The sequence below is a fragment of the Chrysemys picta genome, chromosome 22, assembly GCF_011386835.1.
Source record: "Chrysemys picta bellii isolate R12L10 chromosome 22, ASM1138683v2, whole genome shotgun sequence".
Taxonomy (NCBI): domain Eukaryota; kingdom Metazoa; phylum Chordata; order Testudines; family Emydidae; genus Chrysemys; species Chrysemys picta.
In genome coordinates, this window is record NC_088812.1 from 12,593,727 (window position 1) to 12,611,887 (window position 18,161).

Sequence of the window (18,161 nt, forward strand, 5' to 3'; positions counted from 1 at the left end):
ATGGTGAAAGTGAGGCGCACAGCAAGGAAGGGACTGGCCCACGGCACCCAGAGTATCGGTCCTGTCCCATCTGCTACCGATTTGTGGCTCCAAAACGAGACGTCACTGACAGTCGACGGTACAGATCCTACAGGCTTTGGCCAGCAATGAAATCGTTCCCCATGGCCATCTGTGACATGACTGACACATGAGCACTGTGGAGCCTTTGTCTCACGCCGGTGGAAGACTGCCCCAAAGCACGTCCCCGGGAGATGTCAGAGTCTGTATGTACCTGGCTTTCAGACCAGACCAGCCGACGCTATCCGAGACACACACAGAACGGCTGGAGCCGGATCCCTTCGGGGAAGAGACCCCCGGGCTCCGGGAAATGAGAGAGCGCGGAAAGGAAGGAGCCAATCCACACAATAAACCGGCACCGCAACCGCCCCCTGGGTCCCCGTTCACGAGCTGAGGCCTGATGGGCAGCGAGCAAAGCGCATGGCCGCCCTGTCTCCCAGCCAAGCCGCACGGGAGCTCGTCACCCGAAATGGCCAGGCGCAGAACCAAACCAGTTCAGCAGGAACTCCACCGCCTTCCACTGCCAGCTCTTTTGTCTGCCGGATTAAAGAGCCCTGAGCAGGTGCTTCCAGGCCGGGCTCAAGTCACCGGTTGGACCTTCTCACAGATGAGTTGTGCTGCCCTGCTCAGAATGGCCAGGGCTGGGCGCAGCTCGTGGTGCACGAATCCCCTGGGGGCGAGGGGGGCGCGCGTTTGGCTGGCTGCGTTAGGCTGCTAGGTCTGAAATCCCCCGTGCGGAGGGGGCCTAAGGCCCAGACCCTCAAAGGAAGTTTGGAGTCTCAGTACTTTGCAGGAGCTGGGCCTTCGTGGTTTAGTTTTTGGAGCGGAAGCTGAAAGCTGGTTCTGAGCGAGGGCCTCAGGGCTTCCGAGGCGCCGGACAAACGGGGGCACTTGCCATCGATCGATCATAATCTTAACCCTGGGACTCCCCCTTCATATTCTGCCAGGCGGAGCCCAGGCAGGGCTGGGGGATCCCGCATGCGGGGTGGGGGGAAGGGAGGGGAGCAGCTCCCTGGGGATAGGGGAGCACCTGGAGGGAGGGGAGTCTCCTTAGGGAGGGGGGGCCTGGCCCGCTCCAGCTCGGGAGGGGGCTCAAGGAATCTGGGGGGGGAATCCCCCCAATAATAAACACAGCTGGGGATCAGCCAATGGACTGGCGTGGGGTCACCTGGGGCTCCCCCCGCTGACCCCCAGCCGGGGGGTCACCTAGGATTTAAGCGCAGCTCTGGGTCTGGCCCACCCCCTAACCCTACGGTGGAGGGGGGAAACCCGCTGCTTTCTCGGCGCCTGTCCCTTTAAGGAGACTCCCGCGTCGCTCCCAGCGTCCCCTCCAGGCGCCAGCCAATGGCGCGGCGGGGTGGGCGGGGCGAGTGGAACGCGGGAAGCGGCCGGGCGGGGGGCGGCGCTACATTGTTGCCAGTTGGGTGGGTTTGTAACCGCCGGGGGCCGCGGAACGTTCTGTCCGGGCCGCCCCCGCCCCCCCCTCCCCAGGGGCCGCGATCCCGGGCCCGATCCCTGGCCCCCTCCCCGGGGCGGGCCGGCTCCGGGACCAGCCCCTCCGCGGCCCCGGCCGCCGCCTGCCCGCGCCCCATGGAGAACTTCCAGAAGGTGGAGAAGATCGGCGAGGGCACCTACGGGGTTGTGTACAAGGCCAGGAACAAGGTCACCGGCGAGGTGGTGGCGCTGAAGAAAATCCGCCTGGATACGTGAGTCCCCCCCCCGACCCCCCGGGGGAGTCCCAGGAACCCCCCCGTCTCCGGCCGCGGGGCCCCTCCCGTAGCCCGAGGTTGGGGGGGTGGGGCACAAGCAGCTGGCCCCTCCCTGGGCCGGGCAGACCCCTCGCCTCGAGGGCTGGGGGCCTCCTGCAGGAGCCCACCCCCGGGGGCGAAGCGTGTGGCACCTTGGGGGTGCAGATGTAGCAGAGACGGGGTCCGGGGTGGGGCTGGCATCCGGGGGGCCAGTTCCCTGCCTGTGGGGCTGGGGTGCCCCGGGAGCGGCTGGGCCGGCTGTCACCAGGGCCTTGGCATGAATTCACTTGGTGAGGTGCATCCGAGGTGGGCAGAGCCAGACTGTCGAGCTGGTGGCCGGGGGTGGGCAGGGCGCTGCTAGAAGCCAGGATAACCCTTGGGTTTGGGGTGCTGGGAGGGGGCACCCGGGTCCCTCTCTCCAGGGGGACGCTGGATGTTTCTGGGCACTTCCCAGCTCCCGCTGGGGTCAATCAGCAGCGCTCCACCAAGCTCAGTAAGGCTGGCGCCAGTCAGCCCTTCGGATGCCTGGTGCTGGCGGGGGGAATGACACCCCTCAGCCTTTCCTGCAGCCCCATTTCTGGTGGGGGTGTCTTCTGCCCCCTACGCTTCCTTAACGCCCTGACAGAGGTCATTCTACGGAGCTGAGACCGGTCAGTCACTCGCTCCAGTTTTAGGCCTTGTCTGGACTTCGCTGAAACAGCCGTTCTTAAATTGTCTGGCTGCCGTCAGCAGGTCCCCGAAGAAATTCTCTTCCCCGGTGCAGTGAAGGAATATCCCAGCCAGCTTTGCCTCTCAGCCGCCCGGGTGGGTCATGGCACCCGGGCCGGCTTTGGGGGTCCCGTCTCAGTCACTGTCGCTCTTAATGCGGGGGCAGGTAAAGTCGGTACCACGTGGTGGGTCTCGGGGCCAGTGGACAGCTGCCCACACGTCGAGTAGGGGCCGGAGGTTGAATTAAGGCTGCTCCGGCGTCTGTGCCCGGTTCTGGTGCCACAATCCAAGGGGGATGTGGATCCGCCGGAGAGACTCAGAAGAGCCAGGAGGCTGATGGAAGGATTTGTAGCGACAGGCTCCCGGAGCTCAGTCTATTTAGCTGAGCAGAGAGAGGGGGAAGGGGGGACTTGAGGCCAGTGCTAATGGGCTCGTCAGTCTCACAGACAAAGGTCTAACACGGGGGTCTCACACTCGCGGCCCATCTGCGGCCCGCGAACCTCCCCAGTGGCCCACGGGGCTCCAGCAGTTTTGGGGTCAGGTCTCTCCCTTGGCCCCACCTGCCGGCCCCGGGCGCTCCCCATCTGCGTCGCTGCTGGCCCCTCCCTGCGGACGCGGGGCAGGGCTGTGCCTCTGCGCGCTGTCCCCGCCCCGAGCGCTCCTGCGGCCAATGGGAAACTCCAGGGGTGGTGCTTGGGGGTCCCCTGCCCTGCCTTGGAGCCCCAGGTAAGCACCACATCCCCACCCCTCTCACAGAGCCTGTACCCCCACCCCCAAACTTCTTCCCAGAGCCTGCAACCCCACCCCCTTCTCCTGCACCCCTGCCCCAGCCCAGAGCCTGCACCCAGCACCCAAACTCCCTCCCAGAGCCCAACCTCTCACCCCTTCTGCACCCAAACTCCCTTCCAGAGCCTGCACCCCAATCTCCTCCCCCACCCAAACTCCCTCCCAGAGCCTTAGGCAGGTGTGGGGCGGGTTCTGGGCAGCATGAGTGACATTATTGGCCGGCTGGGAGGATCTGAGGACTGGCACTGGTCGAGTTGGAGACCCCTGGTCTAACAGGTCCAGTGGCAGGAAGTTGAAGTGAGACAGTTTCTGACTGGAGATAAGGCGCAGATCTGTAGGGACGAGGGTCACTAACCACTGGGCCATAGTGGATTCTCCATCACTGGCCATTTTTAAACCGAGGTTGGACGTTTTTCTCCAAGCTCTGCTCTAGCTCGGCTGGGAGGTGCCGGGCCTGCGTGACGCGGGCCAGGCCAGGTGATCTCAATGGCCCTATGGAGCCTGTGATTCACAAGACCCCCTCTGGTCTGAATGGGCTGTGGAGAGTGTTCCCAGCCCCTGGTCGCTCCTGCGGTCTGCCTGTGCCGGGCAGGTGGGTGCTATTCGGCGGCAGTTCGGCGGACGGTCCCTCACTCCTGCTCGGAGCGAAAGACCTCCCGCCGAATTGCTGCCGCAGATCGCGATCACCTGATGACGGCTTTCGGGGCGGCCAAAACCCTGGAGCCGGCCCTGCCGGGAGGGGATGCAGCAGTGCGCAGGGCACTGAATAGCCCTGGACCCCTGGTTCCGACCCAGAGAGCTGGTCCAGGCCTGTGGGGTCGATGCGTTCAGGGGCCCCGTCAGCTCTGCCCAGATGTGAACAATCCCTAGGGCGGGCAGGGGTTTTGTCCCTGTGTCCGAAGCTGCCCCCTCTCCTCGCTGTTGCTTCCACCCCAGAGGTGGCTGCATTTCCATGGGGTTGCATCCGTGTAAAGGGTTTTTGGCTTATTGGTGCTGCACTAGGCTGGGGCCTGTGTGTGCTGGGCTGGAGTTCTTAGGCCGCCTGGCGTAAGTGCTTTGGTGTCACGGATGTCACTCAAGGGGGGCTGGGGTTGATTGGAGCCCCAGACCTTCTGCGTGTCTCCAGGCTCCCCATGGCTTCCCTCCCCCCGCAGAGAGACGGAGGGCGTCCCCAGCACGGCCATCCGGGAGATCTCCCTGCTCAAGGAGCTGAATCACTCCAACATCGTCAAGTAAGTGGGGGTGGGTGGCGAAGTGAGTTAACGAGGTCCCTGTAGGGTGGCACCACGCGGTCGCTGAGCTACTGGGATCCAGAGCCCCTCTTCCCCCGGGCTGGTGGGGACCCAGAGCTGTGGCCCCCATCGTGTTGGTCTGGGCCCGGCTCCCCAGCGGGACGTGTGCCCCACAAGCTCGTCACACCGGGTGCTGCCTGCCTGAGGCCAGGACGGGCATGGGACACGGCGAGTGAACGCCCCCGCCCCTCCTCCCAGGGCCTCTCCAGGGCGGGAGCCGTGACGTCTCCTCGTTCCTCCCCCTGCGCCCGCAGGCTGCTGGACGTGATCCACACGGAGAACAAGCTCTACCTGGTCTTCGAGTTCCTGCACCAGGACCTGAAGAAGTTCATGGACTCCTCCTCCATCAGCGGCATCCCTCTGCCCCTCATCAAGGTAACCGGCCTGGCTGGCGTGCTGCTCCGCCCCTTCCCCAGCGTCCTCTCCTCCCCGCTGACCCCAGCCCTGTCTGCCCCCCGCTGCAGAGTTACCTGTTCCAGCTGCTGCAGGGCCTGGCTTTCTGCCACTCCCACCGGGTGCTGCACCGCGACCTCAAGCCCCAGAACCTGCTCATCAACGCCGAGGGAGCCATCAAGCTAGCGGACTTCGGGCTGGCGCGGGCGTTCGGCGTGCCGGTGCGAACCTACACCCATGAGGTGCGTCCAGGGGGCTCCCCCCTCCTCCAGCCATCTGGCTCCTGCTGGGAGCTGGGATCCAGGGGCTAGGCAGTGAGATGGGGCCACCTCACCCGGATAGGTGCCCCCGATGGGCTGAACATCCCGGTCCTCCCTGCACCAGGACCCCCGGCTCCAGCTGATCCCGCCTCCTGCGGACTCCTCCAAGGCTGTCATGCCACCAACAGCACTTAGGGGGTGGGAGAGATCCGGCTGCATCCCCTGCGCCTACTCCAGGCTCCCAGACCCATGGCCTCACACCACCCTGCCGCTCCGTTCCTGGACCAGAGTCCTACTAGGGAGAGGAGTGTCTAACGGTTACCCCCACAAGGCTGGGAGCCCGGACTCCTGGGTTCTATTCTCAGCTCCCCCCAAAATTCACTGTCTCGCCTTCGGTGAGTTTCCCTTTCTGTGCCTCGGTTTCTCCATCTGCAAAATGGGGATTACGAAGTTTCCCGGAGGCCTGTGGTGTGTAAAGCCCTTTGGGGTCCTTGGAGCGGAAAGGGGGAGAGATGTCCCTGTCGTGATTAACAAGGATTTCCCCCACTTCGCCAGGTGGTGACTCTCTGGTACCGCGCCCCTGAAATCCTGCTCGGCTGCAAGTACTACTCGACGGCCGTGGATATCTGGAGCCTGGGCTGCATCTTTGCCGAGATGGTACGTGCCCCCCGCGCCCTGGCACGTGGTTTTTCTCGTCCCGCAGTCAGGGAGGGGCCCCGTGTGCCCCGTGCAGTGGGGGGAGTGAAACAAGCGCAATCCCTGGTCTGGGGGCCTGATCCTGCCCCGACTGAAGGTCATGTGTGTCTGGGAGATCGGGGGGGGGGGGGGGGGGGCTTTACCCTGCTCCTCTCTGTTCCCAGCTCGTCCTGTCCCATGCTGAGGGAAGGAGTATGACTTAGTTACTCCATCCTGCCTCTTGCACCCAGCCACCACCAGGCGCAGCGGGTCTCGCTGCCTGGCCTGGTGCTCCACAGAGGAGTCTCCCTTGTTCGTTTTCCCCCAGGCGTGAGAGGCAGCGTTAAGCGTGTGATGGGGCAGATCAAGGCCCCCCCCCCACCCCACACGCACTGCCAGAGCTGCTGATGGTGTCAGATGGGCAGCCTCAGCCTCGCTTCCTCTGCCCAGGGGCAGCTCCGGGATGCGCTTGGTGACGTCCCTGGAGAGGGGTGCTGACCCGCCGAGCAGGAACCGGGAAATAAAAGGGCTCTGTTGTGTTCTCGGGGGGGGGGGGGGGGGGGTGCCCTGCCTGGCATTTCCCCCGCCCCAGGGGAAGGGGTTGTGCTGGCAGCGGGGGGACGAAGAGGGGTGTCATGCAGAACACGTGGGCTGGTGTCTGCATCACTGGGTGGGCAAGAAGGGAGCAGACCACGGAGTGGGCTGTTTCCCCCAGGAGCCAGTTGGCCGTAACCCTTCGTTCCCAGGTCACCCCCACCGCTGCCGGGTAGAGGCTTTGCTGCAGTGTGGGGGGGTCAGTCACAAGGCTGTCGAGTGAGGGGATGATTCGTAGGGTTTAAGGCCAGAGGGGATCAGGAAACGATCCTTCCCTCTGTGCTGAGCCGGTTGGGGGAGTTAGGGCCCTGCACCCCTCTTCCCGAGATTCACTGCGACTCTCAGCCAGCCAGTAAAGCAGAAGGTTTATTCAAGGACAGGAACACAGTCTCAAGCAGAGCGTGTAGGTACGACCAGACCCCCCTCAATTAGGTCCCTCTGGGAGGTTCAGGGAGCTTAGACCCCAGCTTGGGGTTCCCTGCGTTGCACCACCCAGCCCCAACCGAAACTAAACTCCCAGCCCCTCCCGCTGCTCCTCTCCTTTGTTCAGTCTCCCGGGCAGAAGGTGTTAATTCTCCCCACCCCCGTTCCTGGCTCAGGTTACAGCTCAGGTAGCTCCCTTCAAGGGAAGTCCCACATCCCCACTGCAACCCCCCTGCAACATTCCCAGGTCAAATCTGCCCTGCTCCCTGCTCCGTCACATCTCTCCCCCCTTCGAGACTGAACTGAGCGGGGTCACTCTGACCAGTGACCTGGGGAAGTTCAGGGCTCCCTCTCCGGGACAACGCGTCCGCTATCAGGTTGTCACGTCCCTTCACATGGACCACGTCCATGTCATAATCCTGCAGGAGCAGGCTCCATCTCAGGAGCTTGGCGTTGGCTCCTTTCATCTGGTGCAGCCAGGTCAGGGGAGAGTGGTCGGTGTGCACGGTGAAGTGACGCCCAAAGAGATATGGCTCTAGTTTCTTGAGGGCCCACACCATGGCCAGGCATTCCTTCTCGATGGCCGCGTAGTTCTGCTCCCGGGGTAGTAACTTCTTGCTCAGGTACACGATGGGGTGTCTCTCCCCCTTTTCATCCTCCTGCATTAACACCGCCCCCAGTCCTGTGTCTGAGGCGTCGGTGAACACCATAAAGGGCTTGTCAAAGTCTGGGTTTGCCAGAACTGGGCCACTGACCAGAGCCTCCTTCAGCGCCCGGAGAGCCTCCTGGCACTCCTCGGTCCAGACCACTTTGTCTGGCTTCCCCTTCTTGCACAGCTCAGTGATGGGGGCGGCTATGGCGCTAAAGTGGGGCACGAACCTCCGATAGTACCCTGCCATCCCAATAAAGGCTTGGACCTGCTTTTTGGTTTGAGGAGCGGGCCAGTCTCTGATCACCTCCACTTTGGCTGGTTCCGGCTTTAGGCAGCCGCTTCCCACCCGGTGGCCTAGGTAGGATACCTCAGCCATCCCCACCTTGCACTTCTCCGGTTTTACGGTCAGCCCAGCCTTCTGGAGTCGGTCCAGCACTTGTCTAACCTGGGATATGTGGTCCTCCCAGGTCTGGCTAAAGACACAGATGTCATCGATATACGCCACGGCAAAACTCTCCATCCCCCTCAGTAGCTGATCCACCAGGCGCTGGAAGGTGGCCGGCGCTCCCTTGAGGCCGAAGGGCAGGGTCAGGAACTCATAGAGCCCCAGAGGGGTGACAAAGGCCGATTTCAGCCTGGCATCTGCATCCAGCGGCACTTGCCAATAGCCCTTTGTAAGATCCATGGTGGTAAGGTACCGAGCACCTCCCAGCTTGTCTAGGAGCTCGTCCGGCCTGGGCATGGGGTAGGCATCGGCTACAGTGATGGCATTGAGCTTCCGATAGTCCACACAGAACCGGATCGACCCGTCCTTTTTGGGGACCAGCACCACCGGCGAGGCCCAAGGGCTGGAAGACGGCTGGATCACCCCCAAAGCCAGCATGTCATTGACCTCTCTTTCCAGGTCCTGAGCAGTTTTCCCTGTGGCTCGGAAGGGGGAGCATTTTATAGGCGGGTGCGATCCTGTCTGCACCCGGTGGACAGTCAGATTAGTGCGTCCAGGCTGGTTGGAAAACAGCTGCTGGTACAGATGCAGCACCCCTCCGATCTCAGCTCGCTGGGCAGGGGTTAGCCGATCAGAGAGGGGAATTGCTTCCAGGGGGAAGCCAACTCTTGTCCCAGGGAATAGATCTACTAAAGGGTCATCCCCCTGCCCCTCCCACTGTCCACACACGGCCAACACCATATTCCCCCTGTCATAATATGGCTTCATCATATTCACATGGTACACCCGGTGGTGATGTGCCCGGTTCGACAGCTCCACCACATAGTTTACCTCGTTTAGTTGCTTGACAACCTTGAAGGGCCCTTCCCAGGCGGCCTGGAGTTTGTTTTTCCTCACGGGGATGAGGACCATCACCTGATCCCCAGTGGCGAAGGCGCGGGCCCGTGCTGTGCGGTCATACCAGACCTTCTGCTTCCTCTGGGCTCTGGCCAGATTCTCCCTGGCCAGGCCCATGAGCTCGGCAAGTCGTTCCCGGAAGGTCAGGACATACTCCACCACCGACTCTCCGTCAGGAGTGGCCTTCCCCTCCCATTCGTCTCTCATCAGGTCGAGGGGCCCCCTTACCCGCCTTCCATATAGCAGTTCGAAAGGCGAAAACCCGGTAGACTCCTGGGGTACCTCCCTGTACGCAAACAGCAGGTGAGGTAAGTACTTGTCCCAGTCCTGCGGGTGCTGATTCATAAATGTTTTCAGCATCATTTTTAGCGTCCCATTGAACCTCTCCACCAGCCCGTTGGATTGGGGGTGATATGCTGAGGCCCAGTTGTGCCGGACCCCACATCTCTCCCACAAGCACCGGAGTAGGGCCGACATGAAGTTGGACCCTTGGTCCGTCAAGACTTCCTTGGGGAACCCCACTCGGCTGAAAATGGTCAGCAGCGCATCCGCCACAGTGTCTGCTTCAATGGACGATAAGGGCACTGCCTCGGGGTAGCGGGTGGCGAAATCTACCACCACCAGGATGTATTTCTTCCCAGACCGGGTCGTCTTGCTGAGAGGTCCCACTATGTCCATGGCCACCTTCTGGAAAGGCTCCTCTATGATGGGCAAAGGTCTCAATGCTGCCTTCCCCTTGTCCCGGGCCTTCCCCACCCTCTGGCAGGGGTCACAGGATCGGCAGTACTGCCGGACGTTGGTGAAGACCCCGGGCCAGTAAAAGTTCTGTAGCAGCCTCTGCCTGGTGCGCCGGATCCCCTGGTGCCCTGCGAGAGGGATGTCATGGGCCAGGTACAGTAGCTTGTGGCGAAACTTCTGGGGAACCACCAGCTGCCTCCTGATCCCCCACGACTCCACTTCCCCCGGGGGAGCCCACTCTCGGTAGAGGAACCCCTTCTCCCACAGGAACCTCTCCTTGCATCCTCTCCTCATGGTCTGTCCCACACTGAGGTCAGCCAGGCCCCTTAGCTTCCGCAGGGAGGGGTCCTTCTGCAACTCGGCCTGGAACTCGGCGGCTGAGGAAGGGATGGGGACCTGCTCCCTCTCGTCGGCTGGGTCGGAAGCCCCAGCCACCCCGCGGCCTGTCCTTGGGTGTTCCCTCCCCACCCGGGAAGGGTTCGGTGCCTCCGGTGGGACATCCTTCCCAAGGTCAGGGCGTAGTGCCCCTCGCCGGCTCTGGCTACGGGTCACGACTAAGGCGGTCTGGGGGCTGCTTGGCCAGTCCTCTAGGTCCCCCCCCATCAACACCTCAGTGGGCAAATGGTGGTGCACTCCCACGTCCTTGGGGCCCTCCTTGGCCCCCCATTTCAGGTGTACCCTCGCTACGGGAACCTTGAATGGGGTCCCGCCCACCCCGGTCAGGGTCAGGAAGGTGTTGGGCACCAGCCGATCTGGGGCCACCACCTCGGGCCGGGCCAGTGTCACCTCTGCGCCCGTGTCCCAGTATCCATAAACTTTCTTCCCATCCACCTCCAGGGGAACAAGGCACTCGCTCCGCAGGGACAGCCCCGCGCCAACCCTGTAAACGGAGAACTTTGAATCCGGAGCATCTGGCCCCCCAGAGAAGCTGGCCGGGGGCCCTTCTCTCTCTTGAGCAGTTGATAAGCTGCCAGCCCCTCTTGCGTGGGAAGCCTGCCCCTCGTCCGTCTGGGCCTCTACCAAGTTAACCCGGTGCGGGTTCGGTCTGCTCAGTCTGTCCTTGAGCTTGGGGCACTGGGCCCGAACGTGGCCTCTTCGGCCGCAGTAATAGCAGCTCAGGTCCCGTGGGTCCCCTCGAGCCGGTCGGTTGTCCCTGATGCTGGGCCTTCCCCGTGGGAGGGGATTCCCCATATTCCCCCTTTGGGAGGTCCCAGGGTGACTCTCTCTCTGCATCGCGGCGGGCCTGTTCCTTTGGGGCTCCTCCCTGCCACCCCCTGACCGGCTCTTTACAAACTCATCAGCCAGCTGCCCGGCGTGTCGCGGGTTCTCTGGCTTTCTGTCCAGCAACCACAGCCTCAGGTCGGATGGGCACCGCTCATACAGTTGCTCCAGTACCAGCAGTTTAATCAGGTCCTCCTTCGTCTGGGCCCCACCAGCCCACTTGCTGGCGTATCTTTCCATGCGGACGGCTAGTTGCAAATATGAGATCTCAGGGGTTTTATCTTGACCCCGGAACCTTTCCCGGTACATCTCAGGAGTCAGCCCAAACTCTCGTAGCAGGGCCCTTTTGAATAGTTCGTAGTCCCCTTTCTCTGCCTCTCCCAGTTGGCGGTACAATGCCACGGATTTGGGGTCCAGTAAGGGGGTAAGGACCCGGAGTCTGTCCGCGGGATCCACCCGGTGCAGCTCGCAGGCCGTCTCAAAGGCCTCCAGGAAGTCATCCATGTCCTCCCCCTCCTTGTATGGGGCCATGATGCACTTATCAAAGCTCCGTGCAGTCCTGGGTCCCCCCTCACTCACCGCAGCCGGGGGTTCGCTGCCCCTCAGTCTCGCCAGTTCCAGTTCATGCTGTCTTTGTCTCTCATTCTCCTCCCGTTCATGCTGTCTCTGTCTCTCTTCACGCTGATGCTGTCTCTCTTCATGCTGTCTCTGTTGTTCACGATCCTCCAGCTCCCTCAGTTTTAGCTCTTTCTCCCATTCCAGCCAATTCCGCTCCCCGGATGCCGAACGTCGCCGGGAGGCTCCTCTGCTGGCCGGCGGGCTTCGCCGGGGGGACCCCCTGCTGGCCGGGGGGGTCACGGCGCCCTCGGTATTTGCTGGGCTCCTCCCCACCCTTCCCCTAGGCATAGGAAGGAGGGGTCTCGGGAAGCCCTCAGCAGCCGGCTGACCACTCCCAGCTGGGACAGACACTGGTGCCTGCGCTGCATTTGCCAGGCTGCTTCCCTGAGACACAGGGATCAGTTCATTCGCGCGATCTTCCGCCTCCAGCTGGGCAATGAGCTGTTCTTTGGTGAGCCTCCCAATGCGCAGCCGCCTCTGCTTGCACAGCTCCACCAGGTCGCTCTTAAGCCGCTTGGCATACATCTTCCTGCTGGCCACTCACCGGCCTGTGTGCTCACAGCTCCCCACAGTTCCCAGGGAGACCCCTAGTGTGCCAGCCCTTCTCGAGGTCACCACCTCTCTGCCAGGGTCGAGCTGCAGACTCCTCCGCCCCTGGGACCACTCGCTGCGATCCCCCCGGGGGACCCTGTTACTGCAAAAGTCCTTCTCGCTGGTCACACACTCCCAGGGGTAATAACCGTCTCTCTCCCACTCTTCAGCAGGCCTGGTCCCCGTCAATCCCCCTTCGTTTTACTGCTCCCCAGTCACTTACTGCAGGAAGCGCCGTCCACGGGGTGCAGTAGATCCCGTCGCTGCCACCAGTTGTTGCGGATTGTGGGGGAGTTAGGGCCCTGCACCCCTCTTCCCGAGATTCACTGCGACTCTCAGCCAGCCAGTAAAGCAGAAGGTTTATTCAAGGACAGGAACACAGTCTCAAGCAGAGCGTGTAGGTACGACCAGACCCCCCTCAATTAGGTCCCTCTGGGAGGTTCAGGGAGCTTAGACCCCAGCTTGGGGTTCCCTGCGTTGCACCACCCAGCCCCAACCGAAACTAAACTCCCAGCCCCTCCCGCTGCTCCTCTCCTTTGTTCAGTCTCCCGGGCAGAAGGTGTTAATTCTCCCCACCCCCGTTCCTGGCTCAGGTTACAGCTCAGGTAGCTCCCTTCAAGGGAAGTCCCACATCCCCACTGCAACCCCCCTGCAACATTCCCAGGTCAAATCTGCCCTGCTCCCTGCTCCGTCACAGCCCTGCCTGGCATTTCCCCCGCCCCAGGGGAAGGGGTTGTGCTGGCAGCGGGGGGACGAAGAGGGGTGTCATGCAGAACACGTGGGCTGGTGTCTGCATCACTGGGTGGGCAAGAAGGGAGCAGACCACGGAGTGGGCTGTTTCCCCCAGGAGCCAGTTGGCCGTAACCCTTCGTTCCCAGGTCACCCCCACCGCTGCCGGGTAGAGGCTTTGCTGCAGTGTGGGGGGGTCAGTCACAAGGCTGTCGAGTGAGGGGATGATTCGTAGGGTTTAAGGCCAGAGGGGATCAGGAAACGATCCTTCCCTCTGTGCTGAGCCGGTAACTGATGTGTGGCCAGAGCATCCCTGGCCCTCAGCTCCCTCCTTTGGGGAGAGAGGAGGGTGGGAAAGCCCCCCCTCCCCCCATTGCTTTGAGCCACTGGGAGGTGGGGCTGTGCTGGGACCTCGCTTGACCCCTCTCCTGCTCTCCAGATCACCAGGCGAGCCCTGTTTCCCGGAGACTCGGAAATTGACCAGCTCTTCCGCATCTTCCGGACGCTGGGCACCCCGGACGAGGCCGTGTGGCCGGGGGTCACTTCCATGCCTGATTACAAGCCCAGCTTCCCCAAATGGGCCAGACAGGACTTCAGCAAGGTGGTGCCCCCCCTGGACGAGGAAGGGAGGAAGCTCTTGGCTGTGAGTAGCTGGGGGGGCTCCAGGATTGACCCCGTACCTAGTTAGCTTGGGGGCAGGCAGGGGGAGAGGAACGAGGTTTCTTGGGAGAGTGCAGGGCTGGAGCTGGGGACTGGAAGCCACTTGCCCTCCAGCCGTAGCTGAGCTCCTTAGCCCTCCACTGATGCTGCACGGACAGCAAGAGCCGCCCCCTCTTCCCCCACCCCGCTGGGGCAGCCTGAGACACGGGGGGAAGTGACTTGTCCAGGCCACGCAATCAGCGGCAGAACCAGCAATAGACCCCAGATCCCCATGCGGTAGCGGCTGGAACGAGAACCAGGAGTCCTGCCTGCCCGACCCTCTGCCCTTCCGCTGCGAGAGGCGTTAGCCCCGGCGTCCAGACCAGAGTTCATCGCATTGTCTCTAAATTCCCCCGGAGATGTTCCAAGGGTTTGAGATTCCGTCTCGTTCCCTGTCCTTAGCGGTGGTGTTGGAACAACTACCACGTTCCACCCCAGGGGCAGCTGCACTACAGCCTTGGGTGTGACCCACCCACCTTGGTGCTTCAGGATGACAGTTGCCATGGGAATGGCAGGGTTCCCGCCTGTCCCGTCCCCCACCCACAATAACCACCACCCCCTCTCCTACCCAGCAAATGCTGCACTACGACCCCAACAAGCGGATTTCGGCCAAGTCAGCGCTGAACCATCCCTTCTTCCGGGACGTCACCAAGGCCGTCCCTCACCTGCGCTTGTGAAGTGGCTTCGGGGCGGGGGCCGGCCCAGCCAGGACTCTGCTGCCCCCACGCTGGCTCTGTCTGGCCTGTGCCTGTATCTGGATCCGTCTCCTGGCGCTGGGCCTGCCCTGGGGATCCTGTGACTCATCCTGCCCCTGCGGACTTGCACTTAGCCTCCCGGCCGTGCGGGTGCTGAACGGAGGGGGCGACACCCCCCCCCCCCCAGCCCAGCCCCCGTTGCCCTGGCTGGAGCACCTTGTCTGCAGCTTTGACCCTCCCCGGAGGGCTTGGCTTCCAGCACCAGCAATGGGACCTTGCTCGCTGCAGCTGGGAGCGTCCCCCCCCAGCTGGCCTGGTTGAGCCCCTTCTTTCACCTCCCTGGGCATGCCCCCCTCTGAGCCTCTTCAGCGGAGCCCCCCTGAATTCCTGCTCCAACACAGGGTGAACCCCCCCCCCCTCCATGGGTGGAAGGCAGGGCGGGTCTGGCTGGGGAACCATCCCCTCCTACCAACTAGATACGCTCAGCTGGCCCCGGTGAACTCGCACGCCCACCCACTGCCTGCTCCCTGTCCAGCCCCCTGGAGTCTGCTGCACCAGGGACTCGAGCTGCAGCCGGTGCGCCTGGTGACTCCTGTTCCTGCCGCAAATTGGACCCTGCGGATTGGCGGCCAGAATCCCCAGTGGCTCTTTGGGTTGGGGGGGCCCACACGTCCCCAACCGCTCAGGAAACATGCGTTGTAAGGGCTGATCCTGCAGTGTGTGGGGCCTGCTCAGCTCCCCTCCTCCCCGGCAGGACCTGACCCTAAGCAGGAACTCTGCTCACTTAGCATCCCCCCTTCATGTCCCATGGGTGTTGATCGACGGGGCCCAAGCCCCTCGCACGTCCTACGCTGGCATCCTCCTCCCCACAGAACATCTCACCAGGTGTGACCTGATGCATGGAGCTTCTGCAGGGAAGCAGGTTCCTCATCCGCTCCGGGGAGAATCTGCACCCACAGGAGGGGGTTTGCTCTAAAGGCTTCACCCTGCGCCGGGTGCTGGACCAGGAACCCAGCAGCTGAAACTGATTGTTGCAGCTGGCTCTTCTCCTGGCCTCCCCGCAAGACACCCCCCCAATTCTCTGCTCCCGGAAGGGCTTTGACCGCAAAGGTCTTTGTCCCCGAAAGGAGCCCCCAACCTGATGGTGCTGCAGTCTCCTCCGATAGATTCTCCGCCCGCCGCGTCATTGTCCGCTCATTCGGTGGCACTGCCTATGGCCAAGTTCGCTGCAAGAGGACAGATCCTCGGCGGGCGTCGATCAGTGTGGTTCCACTGGCAGTTTCTGCCAGCTACGGATCTGACCCCAGAATCTGACGTACACCTCTCTAGAGCTGGTGCCAGCCACGCGCCGGGCTGCTCCCCACACGCTCTGGAGGGCTGGCTCCCGGAGGGGTGGGACTCCTTGTCACTTTCCTTTGGCTCAGATCTTTCCATGCCAGAGGCGCTTCAGCCCGTGGAAAGGCTGGCTCCGGCACATGGGGCCAGATCCCCAGCTGGTGCGGACGGTGAAACGCCGCTGCCTTCAGCAGAGCGATGCGTATTTATGCTAGCTGAGGCTCTGGCCTCTAAAATGGGCACATGCACCCAGCCTGAGATTTTAATTCACCTCCTTTCCTGTGGGCTTCCCCAGCCACTCTGGTGTCTGCGTTTCCCTGGAAGGTCCGATTTGGCCTCCCAGCAACGAATCTGATTTTAAATCCACAAAGAACGGCCCAATCCTAGGGAAGCAGGGGCAGCTCAAGGGGCTGGGGGGTGCTCTTGAGTCTGGGTTGGAGCAGTCTTCCACTTCGATTGTCCTGCAGGGTGGGGAAAGGTGTTCGAAAGTAGCCCCGTCACCCAGCCCTCGGTGGCAGCCAGATATTGCTTCCTTTAAGTGCCGTGCAGATGGGGTGTGGGAATGGGCAGTAAGGCTCCGATCGAGATCCCGGAGGTAGCAGCTAGTGCTAGGGGCCCCTGTCCACCAGAGTAACGGGATCGGTTTCAGATGAGCTGGTAATGTTTCCCTACAAACAGCCCCATTTGTAAAAGCCTGGAACATCCCATGGTGCGGATGGCGGGCTGCTGTCACCCGCCCACCGCCAAACTCTTGGGGTCTACTTAAAGAGGAGATGGGGGGAGGGGGAAATCCACATCTAAACCAAAAGAGATCAGTTGACAATAGATGAATAGACTATTTAAAAACAGACTTAGTGTATTTTCTAGTAAAGCATTTTATATTGAAGGGTTGTTTATAAAAGTATTTTAGAGGTACACATTAATATTCCAGGAAAGGAATGAGCATTAAGGGAAGCTGTGGATTTAGCTCATAAGCCACATGGGCCTTTTCCAGGAGAGGGTTAAAAGTCAGAATGGTTCTGTTCCTATCGCAGCTATTTTGAGCTCTTGTATCTTGAGTTTCTTTAGAGCAGAAAGGTTGTGTCTCATTTCCTTCCACAGCAGACTAGCTTTTTTTCTCAACTCAGTTGCCTAAAGAAAAATGTAGGGTTAGGACAGCAACGTAAAGTGCCTGATGGGAACCAGTTTGAAGAGTGAGGGGAAATTGAGTCTCCGAGCCGATGGCTACAGAAGGCGGAAGAGAATTCCCCAAAAACAATGCTCCTGCCAACTCATGATGAAAACAGAGGGAAGGAGAGATGGAGATGCGGGTTAACAGCTATAATGACACAATATTTGGGAGCATAAATATATTTTTTTTGGACTGGAACAAATAGGGGAATATTTATAAGGCTGTGTTAGTTTTAAAGCAGAGCTCTGGATTTGTATAAAATTTGTTAGACAAGCACTGTGGAGTTTTTGTAAGTGAATATTTTTAAAAAACAAACCCTCGAATATATTTGTCGTCCTTGATTTTTGTAATTCTTTGTAGGCTGTTGTTTCTTACCAAATGTTAATAATATTATGGGATTGGTTTATAAATCATTAAAAATATTCTTAGTTTTAACTTGTTGTGAATGTGATTTTCTTCAAAGGGGGGGTAGCTACAGAAGAAAATATTTCCTATGAGGTGAGAGAGGAAGTCCTGTCCAGTGGGTAGGTCACTTAGAAACAGGTTCTGTTCCCAGGTCTGCTACAGACCTTGGGCAAGTCACCCAGGCCCACAGCCACAAAGGTCTTTAAGTGGGCGTTAGGCACTGATTTCAATGGCAATGGGCCACTCCACTACCTGTCAGGCTCTGGGCTTAAGAGCGCCTAGTCGTGGGCCAGGCCCCCAGTGCGCAAGGTGCTGCAAACAGCCCCTGCTCCAAAGCGCTTACAATGCAAGATGAGAGCCAGCAGCTGACAGAGCATAAGCAGACTAGTACCAGGGCCGTGCACACCTGGCCGAGGGTCCATTAAGTTTATCTGGGAAAGTGCAAGTTCTTCCCTGGGGCCTTGTCAGTGGTTTAAAAAGCGGAGCGATTTTAGTGCTGAGGACAATAGGCTAACAACGCTGCCTTACGTAGGTGTACAGCTGTTGGACGAAGCTCCCCTTAGCTCTGGCAATGTTGCAAGGGGCAGCCCCCCCCCCCGCTATACCAACCCCGGGCTCCCGGCCCACCCCTTGGTCCCCACCCACGGCCTTCCCTCCTTTTGCACCCTTTCTGGCCTAGCAGCTGCCATTTTTGCGGAAGGGTTGTGAGCTCTGGGAGGCAGGGGCCAGCTTTTTGGTGTTTACGCAGCACCTGGCGCAGTGGGGAGCTGAGCCGGGCCTGCCCCACACGGGCAGCGTGCCCCCTCGGCCTGGCCTGCCCAGGCTGGCTGCTGGCGACTCGGCCCCTGCCCCGTGGGGTGTCAGACCCCGGGGCTCCTGGTGCCTGGACCCCGCCCTTCTCTGGGGTACACCTGTAGGCCCCTCCCTGGGTTACCTGCCTAGGCCCCTCCCTTATCTCAGCTATGCCCTTAGGCCCCGCCCCATCCCTAGGCCCCGCCCCCTGGGCGCCTGGTGCCTGGCTCCACCCCC

At 61.2% G+C, this 18,161-nt stretch overlaps 1 protein-coding gene across 1 annotated transcript; it reads left to right on the forward strand.

Moving 5' to 3' along the window:
* Nucleotides 1-1,410: 1,410 nt before the first annotated feature.
* Nucleotides 1,411-17,162, forward strand: CDK2 (cyclin dependent kinase 2). Its single transcript, XM_005311073.4, has 7 exons — nt 1,411-1,763; nt 4,454-4,531; nt 4,846-4,966; nt 5,056-5,226; nt 5,800-5,901; nt 13,267-13,470; nt 14,099-17,162. The coding sequence occupies exons 1-7, from the start codon at nt 1,648-1,650 to the stop codon at nt 14,201-14,203; spliced, it is 897 nt and encodes a 298-aa protein (XP_005311130.1). The 5' UTR covers nt 1,411-1,647; the 3' UTR covers nt 14,204-17,162.
* The last annotated feature ends 999 nt before the right edge of the window (nt 17,163-18,161 follow it).

Bases quoted from the DNA above. Each gene is read 5' to 3' on its own strand.
- CDK2 (XM_005311073.4), top strand. From the start codon at position 1,648: ATGGAGAACTTCCAGAAGGTGGAGAAGATCGGCGAGGGCACCTACGGG. The intron at 5,902-13,266 runs GTACGTGCCCCC...CCTGCTCTCCAG, and splicing joins GCTGCATCTTTGCCGAGATG to ATCACCAGGCGAGCCCTGTT. The intron at 13,471-14,098 runs GTGAGTAGCTGG...TCTCCTACCCAG, and splicing joins AAGGGAGGAAGCTCTTGGCT to CAAATGCTGCACTACGACCC.